Source organism: Limanda limanda, chromosome 10 (assembly GCF_963576545.1).
Source record: "Limanda limanda chromosome 10, fLimLim1.1, whole genome shotgun sequence".
Classification (NCBI taxonomy): domain Eukaryota; kingdom Metazoa; phylum Chordata; class Actinopteri; order Pleuronectiformes; family Pleuronectidae; genus Limanda; species Limanda limanda.
This window is the reverse complement of record NC_083645.1, coordinates 15,208,393-15,222,796: the sequence shown is the minus strand read 5'-3', so window position 1 is coordinate 15,222,796 and position 14,404 is coordinate 15,208,393. Positions and strand designations below refer to the sequence as shown.

At 39.4% G+C, this 14,404-nt stretch overlaps 3 protein-coding genes across 3 annotated transcripts; 2 read left to right on the top strand and 1 right to left on the bottom strand.

The window, feature by feature from the left end:
• Nucleotides 1-5: 5 nt before the first annotated feature.
• Nucleotides 6-4,922, bottom strand: tmx2a (thioredoxin-related transmembrane protein 2a). Its single transcript, XM_061079239.1, has 8 exons — nucleotides 4,682-4,922; nucleotides 4,513-4,573; nucleotides 3,017-3,130; nucleotides 2,431-2,507; nucleotides 1,369-1,475; nucleotides 932-997; nucleotides 716-845; nucleotides 6-619 (listed from the first exon to the last, which is right to left on the bottom strand). The coding sequence occupies exons 1-8, from the start codon at nucleotides 4,868-4,870 to the stop codon at nucleotides 455-457; spliced, it is 909 nt and encodes a 302-aa protein (XP_060935222.1). The 5' UTR covers nucleotides 4,871-4,922; the 3' UTR covers nucleotides 6-454.
• Nucleotides 4,923-8,932: 4,010 nt separating this feature from the next.
• Nucleotides 8,933-11,469, top strand: si:dkey-6i22.5 (polyamine-modulated factor 1). Its single transcript, XM_061080221.1, has 5 exons — nucleotides 8,933-9,159; nucleotides 9,816-9,921; nucleotides 10,007-10,107; nucleotides 10,623-10,818; nucleotides 11,356-11,469. Exons 1-5 carry the CDS (start codon nucleotides 8,933-8,935, stop codon nucleotides 11,419-11,421), a joined length of 696 nt encoding a protein of 231 aa, XP_060936204.1. The 3' UTR covers nucleotides 11,422-11,469.
• Nucleotides 11,470-11,608: 139 nt separating this feature from the next.
• Nucleotides 11,609-14,319, top strand: med19a (mediator complex subunit 19a). The gene is made up of 6 exons (XM_061079543.1): nucleotides 11,609-11,956; nucleotides 12,375-12,497; nucleotides 13,138-13,271; nucleotides 13,424-13,520; nucleotides 13,606-13,700; nucleotides 13,899-14,319. Exons 1-6 carry the CDS (start codon nucleotides 11,740-11,742, stop codon nucleotides 13,962-13,964), a joined length of 732 nt encoding a protein of 243 aa, XP_060935526.1. The 5' UTR covers nucleotides 11,609-11,739; the 3' UTR covers nucleotides 13,965-14,319.
• Nucleotides 14,320-14,404: the final 85 nt, after the last annotated feature.

Sequence of the window (14,404 nt, the reverse complement as noted above, 5' to 3'; positions counted from 1 at the left end):
GAATCTTTACTGTGCAGTCATTTATTTTTATTTGCTTCACCTTCTCACCTTTTTCTTTGGTGTTGAAATACGAGACATCAGTTAAACATACTAGTTGCAAATTACAGGCAGCACAAGTTTACATGCAGTGGTGGAGACTAGCCCAAACACAATCATTACAAAAAAGGCATTTCTTCGAAAATAAGTTAAGGTCTGTAAGAAAATAAGGTCAAATCATTGACTGAGCTCAAACCACACCGTACCATACACATCATACCTAGTCAGACCAGGGAAGTGTGCTGCAGCTTTTTCTGGGTATATATTTTCCTCAGTAAGGATTTAACGTAGAGATGAAACAAAGCTGTGGTTGAACCTTTTCTCGCCATTTTGTTATATTCTGGACTAAAGCGATAATGCAAGGCATGTCGATGTTGGAGGAAGTGACTTCATGCGGCCCCTCTATGGTTCTTCCTCCTCACTTGTCTTTCTTGCTCTCTGTCGGCTCCTCTGGAGTGTCGGTGTGCAGCTCGTTGCTGACCTCCTCTGGCTGAGCGTTTTTCTGCTCCTCACCCAGACTTTTGTTCAGCTTCTTGGATTTCTGGAAGAGCTCATTGAGATTAAACTCTCTGATGATGTTCTCCTGGGGATGAATAAGATTTATTAGCATGACTGCGGGTTATGAGTGAGCAAGTGACACAGTCTGTACTCCATGTGTTTGTTTGTTTTTCTGACACACCTCATTGAAAGTCCAAGACACCGCTCTCCCTTTATTGTCCACCATTGGACGTCTCATAATTTCTTTGCCTCCTTGGAAAAGTATCAGTGAGGGCAGCTGCTTGGACAGAGGGGAAGTACTGACCCTGTACCTGTTCAGAAATAATTAAAGCTGGAGTCAATACCGGCACTCGGAATCTCAAAACAATACGGTTGGATCAAAACTATCACTACTCACCTCTTTGAAACCTCCCCGTAACGTCCGATGTCCACCTTCCCAAACCTGAGTCCAGGACAGTTGTACCTGCAGGTGTGAGGAAGAGACGCATGAGACATTCAGGCTTTAAGTCATAACTGCCGTCGATGGAAAACATCCAGCATGTGGTCAATTTTTTAAAGCAATTGCCTTAGTTTCTCCTGCATGATAACAGACAGAGACATCAAATGCATCTTACACGGCATTAACAGCCTATTTCGACTAAAAGTTGAACTCTAAAAATGTCACATCAGGACGAACATTCTGTGAAAGTCACTTGTTCGGTCAGCCAATCCTGATTAAACATAATAATATTAATCTGACGTGGGTATTATTTACAGAGCAGAAAGGATGAATTTGAAACTTTTAAATGTTTGCGATATACAAAGAGTAAAAGTAAACGTGAAGCGCCTTCTCACTTCAGGGAAAGGTCGGCAAAGACAGGAGCGAAGGACTGGCAGTCAGACGACCAGTTGGCGTAGAATTCAACAATCCAGGTGACACGAGTGTCCTTCTGCAGCTCCTCCTGGTGAATAAAGGACAAAATTACATTAGAAGAGATGCCGCAGATGTAGATCTCCGTCATTCACACCAACTCCCCTCGAGCAACGGTGCATCAATAAATAGGGAGGTCTATTACCTCAATATTTCAAATGACAGACGTTCAATTACACAACTGAAATATCATCATACATGTTTGTTGTTATGAGCCAGGCCTTAGAAAGTAGCTTAATACATTAACCCAAATATTGTATTAATAGGTCCTATATTTAACACTTTGCGGTTTATTATGGTTTATTTGAAGTTTTATTGTTCATAAAAAGATGCATGTTTTTTCAAACCCTGCAACAGCCGCCAACGTAATAACAGCCCACAAACTTAATAAACCACAACGAAATAGCAGTTGCCTACTACAAAAGGTAATTTCCTGCAAATACTAGATAGATGTACGTCCCACAAAACAATTCTGTGAACTGACAAGGAATGATAAAGCTGCTTGCATGTCGGAGGAAACTGCTATTACGTTTGTGGGAGATTTATAACGTTGGCGGGTTATTACATTAAAAAGCTGCAGATTTGTTTTACCTTTGTGGGCTGTTATTACGTTTGCAGATGTTACAAACCCTCTTAATGTAGTTTTACATCTCTGCTCTGGAGCTCGAGCAAAAAAAGGTTTTTAACATGAAGATATTCTTGATGACTAAACTTGTGACCAATTAGGAAACAAATCGACTGTAACAACTGTTAAATCGCAGGTTGTCACAGACGTCTGAGCCCCACTAACCTCATTTCTCAGATGCTTTAAATTTAAATAATCATTATCTCACTAAATCACACCCCTGGGACCCTCCATGTTTGAGAGAAACTTTCCAAAACCCACAATAAACACTCAAATGAAGGCCTGAGGCGCCCACAAACATCTGGCAGATGTGTATATGTAAACATGTGTAATTCCTCAGAGTCTGTAGTGAAACACTCACATCTATGGTCTTGTCACTGAAGTACTTGATGTACTCTGGGCCCATGTAGAGAGGAGGTTTGCACGTCATTAGGAACGCTGGGACGAGACAAAGAGACAGAGTGCTGTGAATATAAAGAGGTTTAAATTTGATGAAAACAGCTACATCTTGGTTTTCCATTTTCCTGAAGCTGTGGAGAAGCGTAGGATCTGTTTGCTGATATCCTCCAGTATGATACATTTAATAACGCCAAATAAACAAAGCAGGAAAGGATGTTATCTTTGTTTACATTTTAAAAAATCTATATATTTAGTTTTATTAGTGCTTATTTTAATTTAATCATAATTAAGTTTATGATTTAACTGAAGAACACCAAGCCTCAATTACATTTCTTTATCATAAAGGTTGGATAAAAACATCTTCAGAATCATTGCCAAAGTGATAAAATAAAAATGTAATATACATTTCAGCCGATATTTCAGTATTGGAAAGGTTTTACATCTAAATGTGTGTCATTAGCCTTCATAACTCAGCTACACAACTGTCACTGTAACACACATCTACTCCAATCGTGAGTATTTGTCACAAAGGTCACGAGGTCACTGACCGACACACAGTGCCATGTAAAGGATGCCGAGCCGAATGTCCAGCCTGAAGAAGAGGATGACGTTGGCGACTTTGCTGAACAGGAAGACGTTGCCCACGTGCTGCTCCATTGTGACTGTAATAAAAAAGGGGAGATAAGAAGAAGAAAGGGGGAGGAACAGGTGAAGCCGGCAAACAACCTTCAGCCTGTTGATACAAGGTCAGAGCACAGGAAGCCGGGATTAACACTGCGGCTGTAATGTTTACACAACAAAGCAAGGTTTTCCTGGATGTGTGCGGCGCTTCTCTCGGATGTGAAACGGTTACACATTAGGCCACAAATACCAGTGGAGCTAAAGTTTAACAGCAGAGTGCAATTACATACGAGGTCGTGCACAGAGGGGGAGGAGTCTTCTTTCAGTCTCAACCTTTACGAATAGAAAACCTCCAGGAAACACAATTTCTTGTCTCACTCTTGTTGACTTGTCTGATACCGAGCATCACTGGTTTGGTCTCTGTGATGACCACACTGTTTATAGTGTAAACAAACACTTAGCATGTTATGACAACAGTTTGTTTACACATAAACACGTGGCCGTTTTACAATTTTTCTCTGAGCAAATGGTACTCGAGAGCTTGAATGACTTGTTTATTTATTAGATTAGCTGATTGATTGACTTTCGGATAATTTATTTTATGTTAAAAGTTATTTCTTAAGCGAAAATAACATGGGCCTAGCTTCTTGCTTTTTATATTTGTCTGTTACTCCCGTATTATCTGTCTACCAAAACAAAACAAAAAAGTGAAATGTTAACTTTGTGCCTCAAGAAGTAATGACACATTCTGTACACTTAATCAACTGCTCATTGAATAAAACTGTCAGACAGATTAATAATGAAATAATAATTATCTGTTGCCGTATACTTCTCCAACAAAGTCATGTCTGAGCTTTGTGTCACATACTTGACCAATAAAGACAATTGAAGCAGTTTAATGAGAAGCAACTTCATAATAGCTGAAGACAACAGAAACTAAAACAACTGACATCTTAAAAAGACAAATCTTGGTTCATGGTCCCTCTTCAAGAGCAGGACAACAAGATGGCTACTTTTATAACATGCGTTTGTTTGGTTTATTTATTTCCAAGTACGATTATGTAAAAAAGAGAAAAGAAAAGAAAACTTGGTAGAAGGATTTGTTTTGGCGAATGGAGGAAACACATTGAATGTTGGTGTGGATCTGAATCCCAAGGCAGATCTCTGGATTCCCCCCCCCCACACACACACACACTGATTACCCAGGGGATCATTGATGGATCTTGATGAAAAAACTAAACCAGGCACGTTTAGGGGCCTGACTTCTATGAGTGTATGTGTAATGTGATGCAGCCCTAAATAATACACTGTTATAGCACTTTGCACAGCAACATAGAAAAATAAAATGCATGCAGTGCAGTTTCAAGACTACAAAACCCGTTAATACAAGTTAATGGGTAAACTTCGGTGGGTTGACACTTACTTGCCCTCCTGTTCTTCATCATCACTATCGCACTGAGGAACATGAGGATCTCCATTTCTCTCTGTGGAACAAACACATTGGATTAACTCTGTGATCAGCGGAGCGTGTCGTCCACCATGTTGAGTAGCAGGAGCAGCAGGAGCAGCTCGGCCCCCGGCAGCGTGCTCACCCAGTCAAAGTCGCAGGAGTTGCCGTCCTCTCGCTGGGTCGCCAGGTGCTCGCACAGCCCCGGACACTTCCGCACCAGCAGGAAGGAGACGGTCATGAAGATGGACGAGATGTAGTAGGGCTTCAGCAGCCATTTGTAGATCTGAGGCAGGTGGTAGAGGAAGGTGCAGATCCCGGTGATTAGAACCATGTCGGCGGAGAGCGACGGACGAACAGGTCTGAGGATCGGTGACAGCTGAAGGTCTGCTGAGCCAGTGTGCCGCCCCGGCCTCACTGCGCCTGCGCGGAACAAAGCGATCTGGTCATGATTGGACACGGCCGTTTGCCGTAGATTCAATGTTGTTATGCTTTTTTAATCAATAAAGTTTATTTAAATAACAGAGACGACATTGCGTCTTGAGATCTCCATAAAAATACTTTATAGTTTCAGAAAATAAGTGTGAGAGAATGGCTGGGATTGGAAGAGTAGAAAGGAAATGACTTGGACTTAAAGGAGCAGGACAGATAGATATCTAGATCAGATAACCGGAACATACCACTGGTCTACGTCATCAAGTGTAGACCACACGGTCACCATTTCATTTGAATGGAATTAAAGGTGTAAAACTAGGCTTACCTCTTTTTGGCAGTAGGTGGTGCTATCACTATAATTAAACACAGACTGATCTGTTCAGGTCAAAAACACTCTTGTTTCTCTTCAGATCATAAATCTTTCCTCTTGGAACAATCTAAGAAATCAAAGGAATATATGACAGCTGAAACTTATGGGGTGCCGTTTGTCAAGCAGCTCACGCTGAAAATAACAGCAACATTTTGTCACATTTAGCTTCAAACCATGTTTAAAAAACTGGTGTGAATTTTTGAGAGTCACTTTTTTGCACATTTACAACAATATTTGTCAACTTGGAGATATTTTAAATATTTAAATCCAAATGTTAAATGTTACACTTAAATGTTAAATGTTAAATCTAAATGCTAAATCTAAATCTAAATGTTAAATTTAAATCTAAATGTTAAATTTAAATCTAAATGTTAAATCTTAATCTAAATGTTAAATTAAAATTTAAATCTAAATGTTAAATCTAAATGTTAAATCTAAATGTTAAATTTAAATCTAATTGTTAAATTTAAATCTAAATGTTAAATCTGAATCTAAATATAAATGTTAAATCTAAATGTTAAATATAAATGTTAAATCTAAATTTAAATCTAAATGTTTAATCTAAATGTTAAATTTAAATCTAAATGTTAAATCTAAATGTTAAATTTAAATCTAAATGTTAAATTTAAATACAAATGTTAAATATAAATATAAATGTTAAATCTAAATGTTTCGGGTGAAACTAAATATTTAGCTAAATGCAAATTCAAATGCCGGTTACAGGAAGTAGTAACAAAATAAAAGCTCGAGGAAGTCAGAGTGTGTTTATTACGGAGCCCCCCAGGGGACACGGGGGAAAATGAGGACAGCAAAATGACTTTTGCGAGATCCCGAGAAAGTTTAGGACAATGTACATCCGGGTATCTCATAATAATGACATATTAAGTCATTATTATGAGATACGGGTTGTGGGCGGGGCGCCACAGAGCAGGGCTGAGCGGCTGCGGGGACAGTCTGAGTCGCCCTACTCGCGGAAGTGGGCGACTGTGCATCGATACAGAGACATAACAGGATCGATCCATGTTTTCTGCTCCGTTCATTGTCTTAGCGATGTGCTGCCGCTGAATCATTATAACCGCTCACTTTACACTTTAACAATAAACACCAGCGCTGATCACAAGTTATTAGGACACCTACAGGACTGATGTTTACTTTGTGTTTGTTTGAGCTCATGAAACACATGTTTAACACATGTCCCCCGCTCCACACAACACGAGCAGAACGTGACGCGCAGTCAGGACTGACAGCGTTAAAGTGACGGAGCGATCCGAAGTCATGATCGGTCATCATCGGATAATAACTAAAAAATACATGTGATTATCAGTTTTAGTGAAGAGGAACAGAGACAAGCATACACCCCCCCAACACACACACACACACGCACACAGCCCACACACACACACACACACAGTCTCCCATGACAGACCCTGCAGTCAGTATCTCATTATTATGAGATAGTATGAGATCATAACATCAGTCCTGTAGGTGTCCTAATAACTTGTGATCAGCGCTGGTGTTTATTGTTAAAGTGTAAAGTGAGCGGGGGACAGAGGGACGTGAGGCGGAAGCAGACACAGACACACACAGGACAACCGGACTTTTAATGAGCGTCTGTTCTGATGCTGGAGCAGCGCTGGTTATAATGATTCAGCGGCAGCACATCGCTAAGACAATGAACGGAGCAGAAAACATGGATCGATCCTGTTATGTCTCTGTATCGATGCACAGTTGCCCACTTCCGCGAGTAGGGCGGCTGTCCCCGCAGCCGCTCAGCCTCGGCTTCCCTGCTCTGTGGCGCCCCGCCCACAACCCGTATCTCATAATAATGACTTAATATGTCATTATTATGAGATACCCGGATGTACATTGTCCTAAACTTTCTCGGGATCTCGCAAAAGTCATTTTGCTGTCCTCATTTTCCCCCGTGTCCCTAGGGGGGCTCCGTAATAAACACACTCTGACTTCCTCGAGCTTTTATTTTGTTACTACTTCCTGTAACCGGCATTTGAATTTGCATATTAGCTAAATATTTAGTTTGACCCGAAACATTTAGATTTAACATTTATATTTAGATTTAACATTTAGATTTAAATTTAACATTTAGATTAAACATTTAGATTTAAATTTAGATTTAACATTTAGATTTAGATTTAACATTTAGATTTAACATTTATATTTAGATTCAGATTTAACATTTAGATTTAAATTTAACATTTAGATTTAACATTTAGATTTAACATTTAGATTTAAATTTAAATTTAACATTTAGATTAAGATTCAACATTTAGATTTAAATTTAACATTTAGATTTAGATTTAGCATTTAGATTTAACATTTAACATTTAAGTGTTACATTTAACATTTGGATTTAAATATTTAAAATATCTCCAAGTTGACAAATATTGTTGTAAATGTGCAAAAAAATGACTCAAAAATTCACACCAGTTTTTTAAACATGGTTTGAAGCTAAATGTGACAAAATGTTGCTGTTATTTTCAGCGTGAGCTGCTTGACAAACGGCACCCCATAGAAACTGTGATGTCTTTGATCATCACAAATCCTTATTTTTATTTTTCCTATGTAATTTTTTGAATATTTTCTTTTTTTTTTTACATCGCTACCCTCTTAATGCACAACATGGGTTAAATATGACCTGTATTAATTTCCTGTGATATTTCATCTATGTTTTATTACTATGTTTGAAATAAGTGTATTTTATCATTTAATATTAGTATTATTTAGTATTCATGAAATATCTTGTTTTGATTAGCACAAATCATTATTTTCCACTTCTTCCTCTCTTACTTTATAAACAAAGTACAATATAATCATACAGTGTGTGTTATTGTGAATGTTATTAGTATAAGTGTGTTTGTGGACTATAGTCTCCATCTTAGTTTGAAATTCACCTACATATATATAGGTGAATTATATATATAGAATATACATATATATATATGCATACCTATTATTTACCAATATTGTATTGTGTATTACTGTGATTTATTTTCGCTGTCCTATACTGTCTCTTTTTTTCAGGCGCAGGGGTCCAAAGCTATGTCAATGTTGAGCTTTATCATAATTTGAAATCATGGGAGTGGAAGACTATAAATAGGTTAATTGTGTAGAATGTAGTGACATGTAGTGTTGAAGTTGCATATTGCAGCTCCCGATGTAAATATAAAGTATGTAAATATAAAAGGCTAATTCTAGTAAAGAAAACAACAATTTCAAAAATTTAGATGAAAATACTAGGTAAAGCATCTCTAGGAATATGATACATTTAGTATTTTTGTATCTACTATAGTAAACTTAAATTGTTTTGTGATTTTTTGGTATTAAATAATTGTGAGTTTTCCTAATAAAGGCATGAATTATTTTTTACACGTTGATATAATAGAAGAAGTGTAAACAAATAATGTCATCCTACCATAATTATCACGTTATGTGTTACGTTATATGTGGGTGTTCATTACCACCAGCAGATGGCAGTAAAGCGGAAGTAAAGATACAACCTGCCGTTAAACAGCAGTGAAGAAGAAGAAGTCGATTTGGCGGGGACCTCAAAACGTAAACAGAGGAAGAGAAAAGATGGAGGAAAGCGAAGCAGCAACCCAAGGAGAGGCTGAAAATAACACATGTGTGAGAGACTCCGCGGAAAACCAGACCAATGAAGCCGTGGGAGAAGCTTCCTCTCAGGGGTCGGACCCCGGCCCGGGCCGCAAGCCCACCGAGGATCCCGGAGCTCGGTACAACAGACTGAAGCTGTTCGACAAGGTGATGCAGAAGAGCCTGGAGAAGCTGATCGAACACGCCAGGTACAGTCCATCCTTCTGTTTGTCAGCATTATTATTGTTGTACTCCCTTCTGTTTTCAGATGTGTATCACTATGTACGTTGTGTTTAAAAGTGCACTATAAATGAAGTGGTTCAGAATAAAGTTTATACATTTCAAAACTCAGCAAGTGACTTTGCAGCAGTGATGGAGAAAATATTCATATCGTATATTTATTTGGTAAAACAATACTTCTGCAAAAGTTGCTTTTCTGTTTCTGAAGCTAAAATATGAACAAATATTCAGTAGTTTGACACTAAATCGATACTAGGGCTAATTTACTCCTGTGACTGTTGTACTAATGATGATGTATTTATGTAGCATAACAACTAACTGTAGTTGAAGTGTGATTATAAAAAAGTGTGATCACAGTGGCCCCTTCACAATGCATGTTTTGGCCCAATAACAAAAAACAATGTAGCCTCAAAATAATTAAAACAAATACAATTAATTATAACTGCTCAAAGGAAAAGCAACACACCCTCAGATTTCAGAAGCAGGAACTGTTACTTTAAGATGAAAAATGACTTGAGTAGTAAAGCAGTTGCCAATGAGTTTGCAGTTATTAACAAACTATTTCAGAACTATATTTACTCCACAAAAAGTCACTGCACTTTTTAAACACTTGTTTCCCTCACAGCTTTAACAGATTCGCCAGCACGTTTCGTCCGCTGTACAAGAAGAACCCTCAGAGGATGGAGAGCATTCACAAGCAGTTCATAGAGGAGTTGCAGAAGGCTATACAGGTACAACACATTAATTCAATTTATGATGATATGATCACCGCCTTGTCACTTTTTTACACACATGCCTGTGTCTCTGTGTGCGAAGGACGACACCAGCAGATTGATCGAAGAAGGACAGTTGGAGGTCAAACTGAATGAGCTGGACAAACTGGAGCGTGCTGCTAAGAAGAATCCACAGCCTGCATGGTGAGTAAAGAACATCTTCATCTGATAGAACTCTCCAATGAAATTATTGATTTCCCTGTTAAACACTTTTAGATTTATAAAATCTGAATTCTGACATCCATCCACTCCCTGTTATCAACACTAACTCTAATAAATTCTGACAGTAGGAAATAGTATGTTAATTATCTTATCGAATATATGACCCGTGTCAATCTACTGACCTGCACGAAAATCTCATGTGTTTATCTGCTGAGATTCTCTCCACCCCTCTCTCATTTAATCAATTGATCATTTGTGGTGTTATGTGGAAAGTTGTCGGTCAAATACAAAATGATCTAGCTCATCTTGAACATTTCCAAGATACTTCAGAGCAGGTACATCATGATGGCTACACACAATACACTAATAAATGTTATTAGGTGCATTCTTATTCATTGTTGCACTGTGCATCACCGCTGCAATATTTCCATCTTGCAATTTTTTGAAAATATAAAACATTTGAATCGCTTAAGTTACAATCTTACTTGTTTGGTTAGGCGTCCCAGTGGAGTTCCTGAGCAGGACGTATGCAGTTTCATGATGCCCTACTATCAAAAGCAGGAGGCTTACATGCGACTGGAGCTGAAGAAAATCCAAGCGGAGAACGCTGCACTTGCTCAGAAGGTTCAGGCAGGGAGAGAGAGCATTGCTCAGACTGAAAACTGCATCTCAGAGGCTGTCGATGAGTGGAAGGTAAGAGGGGAACGATTGAAGATCAATAAAAGAATATAAAATAGATCTTAAAAAAACAAAAAAACAACATGACCTTATCCACCAGGTTTATTTTTTGCACTCACGAAGAGGATGCAATTGTAAGCAAGTGTAAAAATGTATTTTAGTCAACAGTTGACTAAGACAAAGGAGTGCAATGTTTATTTTTTGACTATAGGTGAAATGGCTGCCATTGGGATTTTTCCAGTACAATTTTTGACATAACACAACATTTTCATTATAATATATTTTATACATATTCATATATTCAGGGGAGCTTATAGATACAATAACAACTTTTGATAAAAATGTCTGGAGTTTTCGCCAAATTATTTATTTATCATCTTGTTTCAATACAAGGACGTTCGATTTATATTTGGTATGACTGCAGCTTTATTGGTTTCAGACCACATTGGTACATTTTGAGGATCAATCATTGCCAGGAGCCAAAATATTCGTATTGTTATAACATGAGGAGAGAAATAAAATTGACTGTTTATATATTTGTCTTGTTTTCAGGCATCAGTCACAGAATTCGAGAAGCTGGCGTCTTCTCTCTGCCCTGCAGATGTCTTTGATGTGTGAGGCTCAAAATACTCCACAAAACTAACTTAACTGTACATATTGATTTTGTTTACTGTGTATGTTTATCTGAAAATAAACGTGAAATATTTTAAATGAAATGTGTTCTTTGATCTCAGTGATTAAATCCGTGCGGGCCACCATATACCAATCATTGTGGTACTGTCTACGTGAGGTATTACGGTATATGGGGCATACAAAGAAGCGTCTGGTTGTTGACTCTCGGTCTGATTCACGGTGGAACCTCGGTCTGACTAAGTAACCCAGGGATTGAGGGAACCGGCCTTTTCTTTCCGTATAAATGTACTGTTCGTGATAGAAATGACGGAAATGTTTTCGACGCTGTACGGGCAAAACGAAGCTCAGGGACCGCCTGGATCCTCTCTTGGGTTCGGACCGGGGAAACCTCCGCCGCCTCTGCCGCAAAACCAAGTCTCCATGTCGGGGCAGATGCCACCACAGCTCGGGGATGAGGGGCCTGCTCTGCGGAAGCCCGGAGCCATGAACGAGCCCTTCTACTTACTGCGGGAGCTACCAGGTATTTTTGAACTCTCACAGTGCCTTGTGTCTTGTTAGTTATTTTTTTATTTTTAAAATGAGCTGAAGGTTGTTAAACAGTTTGTAAACAGTGCTAGGTTAGCGCTAGCCGAAGCTAATTAACGGTGTTAGCATACCTGTCACTCGGATATGATGTTATTTATTGCTTCTGTGACGACACTATTTCCAAATGATATTCACATGTTTTATCACTCGTTTGTGTTTTAAAGTTAGATGACATGTAACTGCTCCTATCACAGGATTGAGCACCCCTGACCTGACAGTAGCTCCAGTGGGCAATGACCTCCTAGCTTAGCCTAGCCTAGCCTAGCTTAGCCATGGGGATGAAGTACCTCATCTCCCAGGGACTTACAGTGAGTGTGTGAGTTTGTTGTGCTGACATGAATCTCTGTGTTTAGTGGGGAACGAGTTGACGGGGAACACCAACCTCATCACGCACTACAACCTGGAGCACGCGTACAACAAATTCTGCGGGAAGAAGGTGAAGGAGAAGCTCAGCAACTTTCTACCAGAGTTACCAGGTGGGTCCAGAGAGAAGCCGCTGCACATCAGACTAAAGAAACACAGTTGAGATGGAGAGATCAGAGTAGGATCAAATGTTGTGTTCCTAACCACATATTCTCCTATAACGTTCTGTATATAAGTATGTGATGTCACTTCATTGCAGGAGCCTCAGTCTGTATAATGACCTGTAACTTTAATGGGTCAAAACTCCAGCGACACCCGTAATATTAAGCAAAGCATCACTTCTAGGTTGGCACCTCTCAGCTTATTGCCTTCAATCAGGATTCATCCAAAATATTTAACCCACTTCCCTTTTTTTTGCTAAATTTTGAAGGACTGAATTGATATTCATAGGAGTGTTGCTGAACTTGGACCTGTTATCCCCAAAAAACCACAACTATCTCCTGTAATTGTTGAGTTATACAAATCTAACACATAAATGTAAGACAGGTCTGGGAGTCTATCGTTGTGGTTTAGATCTGATCTGTGTGCTCAGCAATAAAAGCCACAAAAAAAATGTCATCAGTTGAATTGATCCCTACACACACCCTGTGATTTTATTTGAGACACCTCCACACTGAGTGTTTGTTATCACGGCTTAAAGTTTCTTCATCGCTGTGTTTCCACTCCTCATCCCTTTCCTCTCCTGTGCCGCAGGTATGATCGACTGTCCCGGCACTCAGGATGGCAGCTCGTTGCGCTCTCTGATTGATAAGCCTCCGGTGTGTGGGAACTCCTTCAGCCCACTGACCGGCGCTCTCCTCACAGGCTTCAGACTACACACAGGACCGGTACTTACTGAACACAATAAACGCAAACACATTTCAGCGTGTTTACACCAGTAAATTTAACTATTAACTGTATTATGATGGTTTGTTTTTTGTAGAATATTCAGGTTTTTCAGTTGAATACTCACATCAGTTTTTCTGTTTATTTTTCCCAGCTCCCAGAACAGTACAGACTGATGCACATACAGCCTCCGAAGAAGAAGAGCAAGCACAAGCACAAGCATCATCGACCACAGGACCCTCTACCACAAGGTATGACTCCATCCACACCTCTACACAAACACAGCGGAATGCAACGTGTTTCAGGCCACTGACCTGCTTATGTTCGGCGTCACAGAAACTCCATCAGACTCCGATCCGAAGAAGAAGAAGAAGAAGCGAGATGACGATCCAGACCGCAAGAAAAAGAAGAAAGACAAGAAGAAGAAGAAGGTAAGGAAATCAATGCACCAAAACCACATTAATTCACAAAGTTTTGAATAAGGTGTTATCAGGTGTTCACTGAGACCTTTATCGTGACCTTAGCCACAGCAAACCCATGTATCAACTCCATTTCCCTAAAGGGGAAACTCCTGTCACCAGGAATAAAGCTCATTTAGTGTGTTTTGCCGATTCTCTGTCTCCCTCCAGAACCGCCACAGTCCTGACCACCCCGGCCTCGCTGGATCACAACCCAACAGCAACAGCCTCAGATAGACAGCAGCCCACTGTGTGCATTCCAGTGTTTGAATTGCGTATGTGGGTGACTGTACATTTTGTATGAGGGCATGGATTTTACAGATAAATTGTATTATTGAGTTAACGAGAGGAGGGGATGAATTAACGAATGCGAGCGGTTGTATGATGTGAGAGTGAAAGGAGCTGCGACACAGTGGATGTGATGGGAGGAAGACATGTTACAGAACAGTGTAAAAAAAAAAGCTGATGAGCCCCTTGGATTGAGCGGGCGCTGTATGTATGTCGCTATTTTGATTTTGTTGTGATATCTTTTGAACGTAATGCCAAAATCAAATAAACTTTGGTGTCTCCTTTTAAGACATCTTTTTTTGGATTTTGGATTTGGAGTTTTTGGGTTGTTATACATGATGAGATCCACGACTGGGGCACCTTGTTGCTGTGGTGGTTGTCCAAAAATG

Coding starts and splice junctions, on each gene's coding strand:
- tmx2a (XM_061079239.1), bottom strand. CDS start 4,870: ATGGTTCTAATCACCGGGATCTGCACCTTCCTCTACCACCTGCCTCAG. Junction 2,508..3,016: donor TTACATGGCACTGTGTGTCG/GTCAGTGACCTC, acceptor GTCTCGTCCCAG/CGTTCCTAATGACGTGCAAA. Junction 1,476..2,430: donor TCAGTGACAAGACCATAGAT/GTGAGTGTTTCA, acceptor TTTATTCACCAG/GAGGAGCTGCAGAAGGACAC.
- si:dkey-6i22.5 (XM_061080221.1), top strand. CDS start 8,933: ATGGAGGAAAGCGAAGCAGCAACCCAAGGAGAGGCTGAAAATAACACA. Junction 9,160..9,815: donor AAGCTGATCGAACACGCCAG/GTACAGTCCATC, acceptor TTTCCCTCACAG/CTTTAACAGATTCGCCAGCA. Junction 10,819..11,355: donor AGGCTGTCGATGAGTGGAAG/GTAAGAGGGGAA, acceptor TCTTGTTTTCAG/GCATCAGTCACAGAATTCGA.
- med19a (XM_061079543.1), top strand. CDS start 11,740: ATGACGGAAATGTTTTCGACGCTGTACGGGCAAAACGAAGCTCAGGGA. Junction 11,957..12,374: donor CTTACTGCGGGAGCTACCAG/GTATTTTTGAAC, acceptor CTCTGTGTTTAG/TGGGGAACGAGTTGACGGGG. Junction 13,521..13,605: donor ACAGGACCCTCTACCACAAG/GTATGACTCCAT, acceptor TCGGCGTCACAG/AAACTCCATCAGACTCCGAT.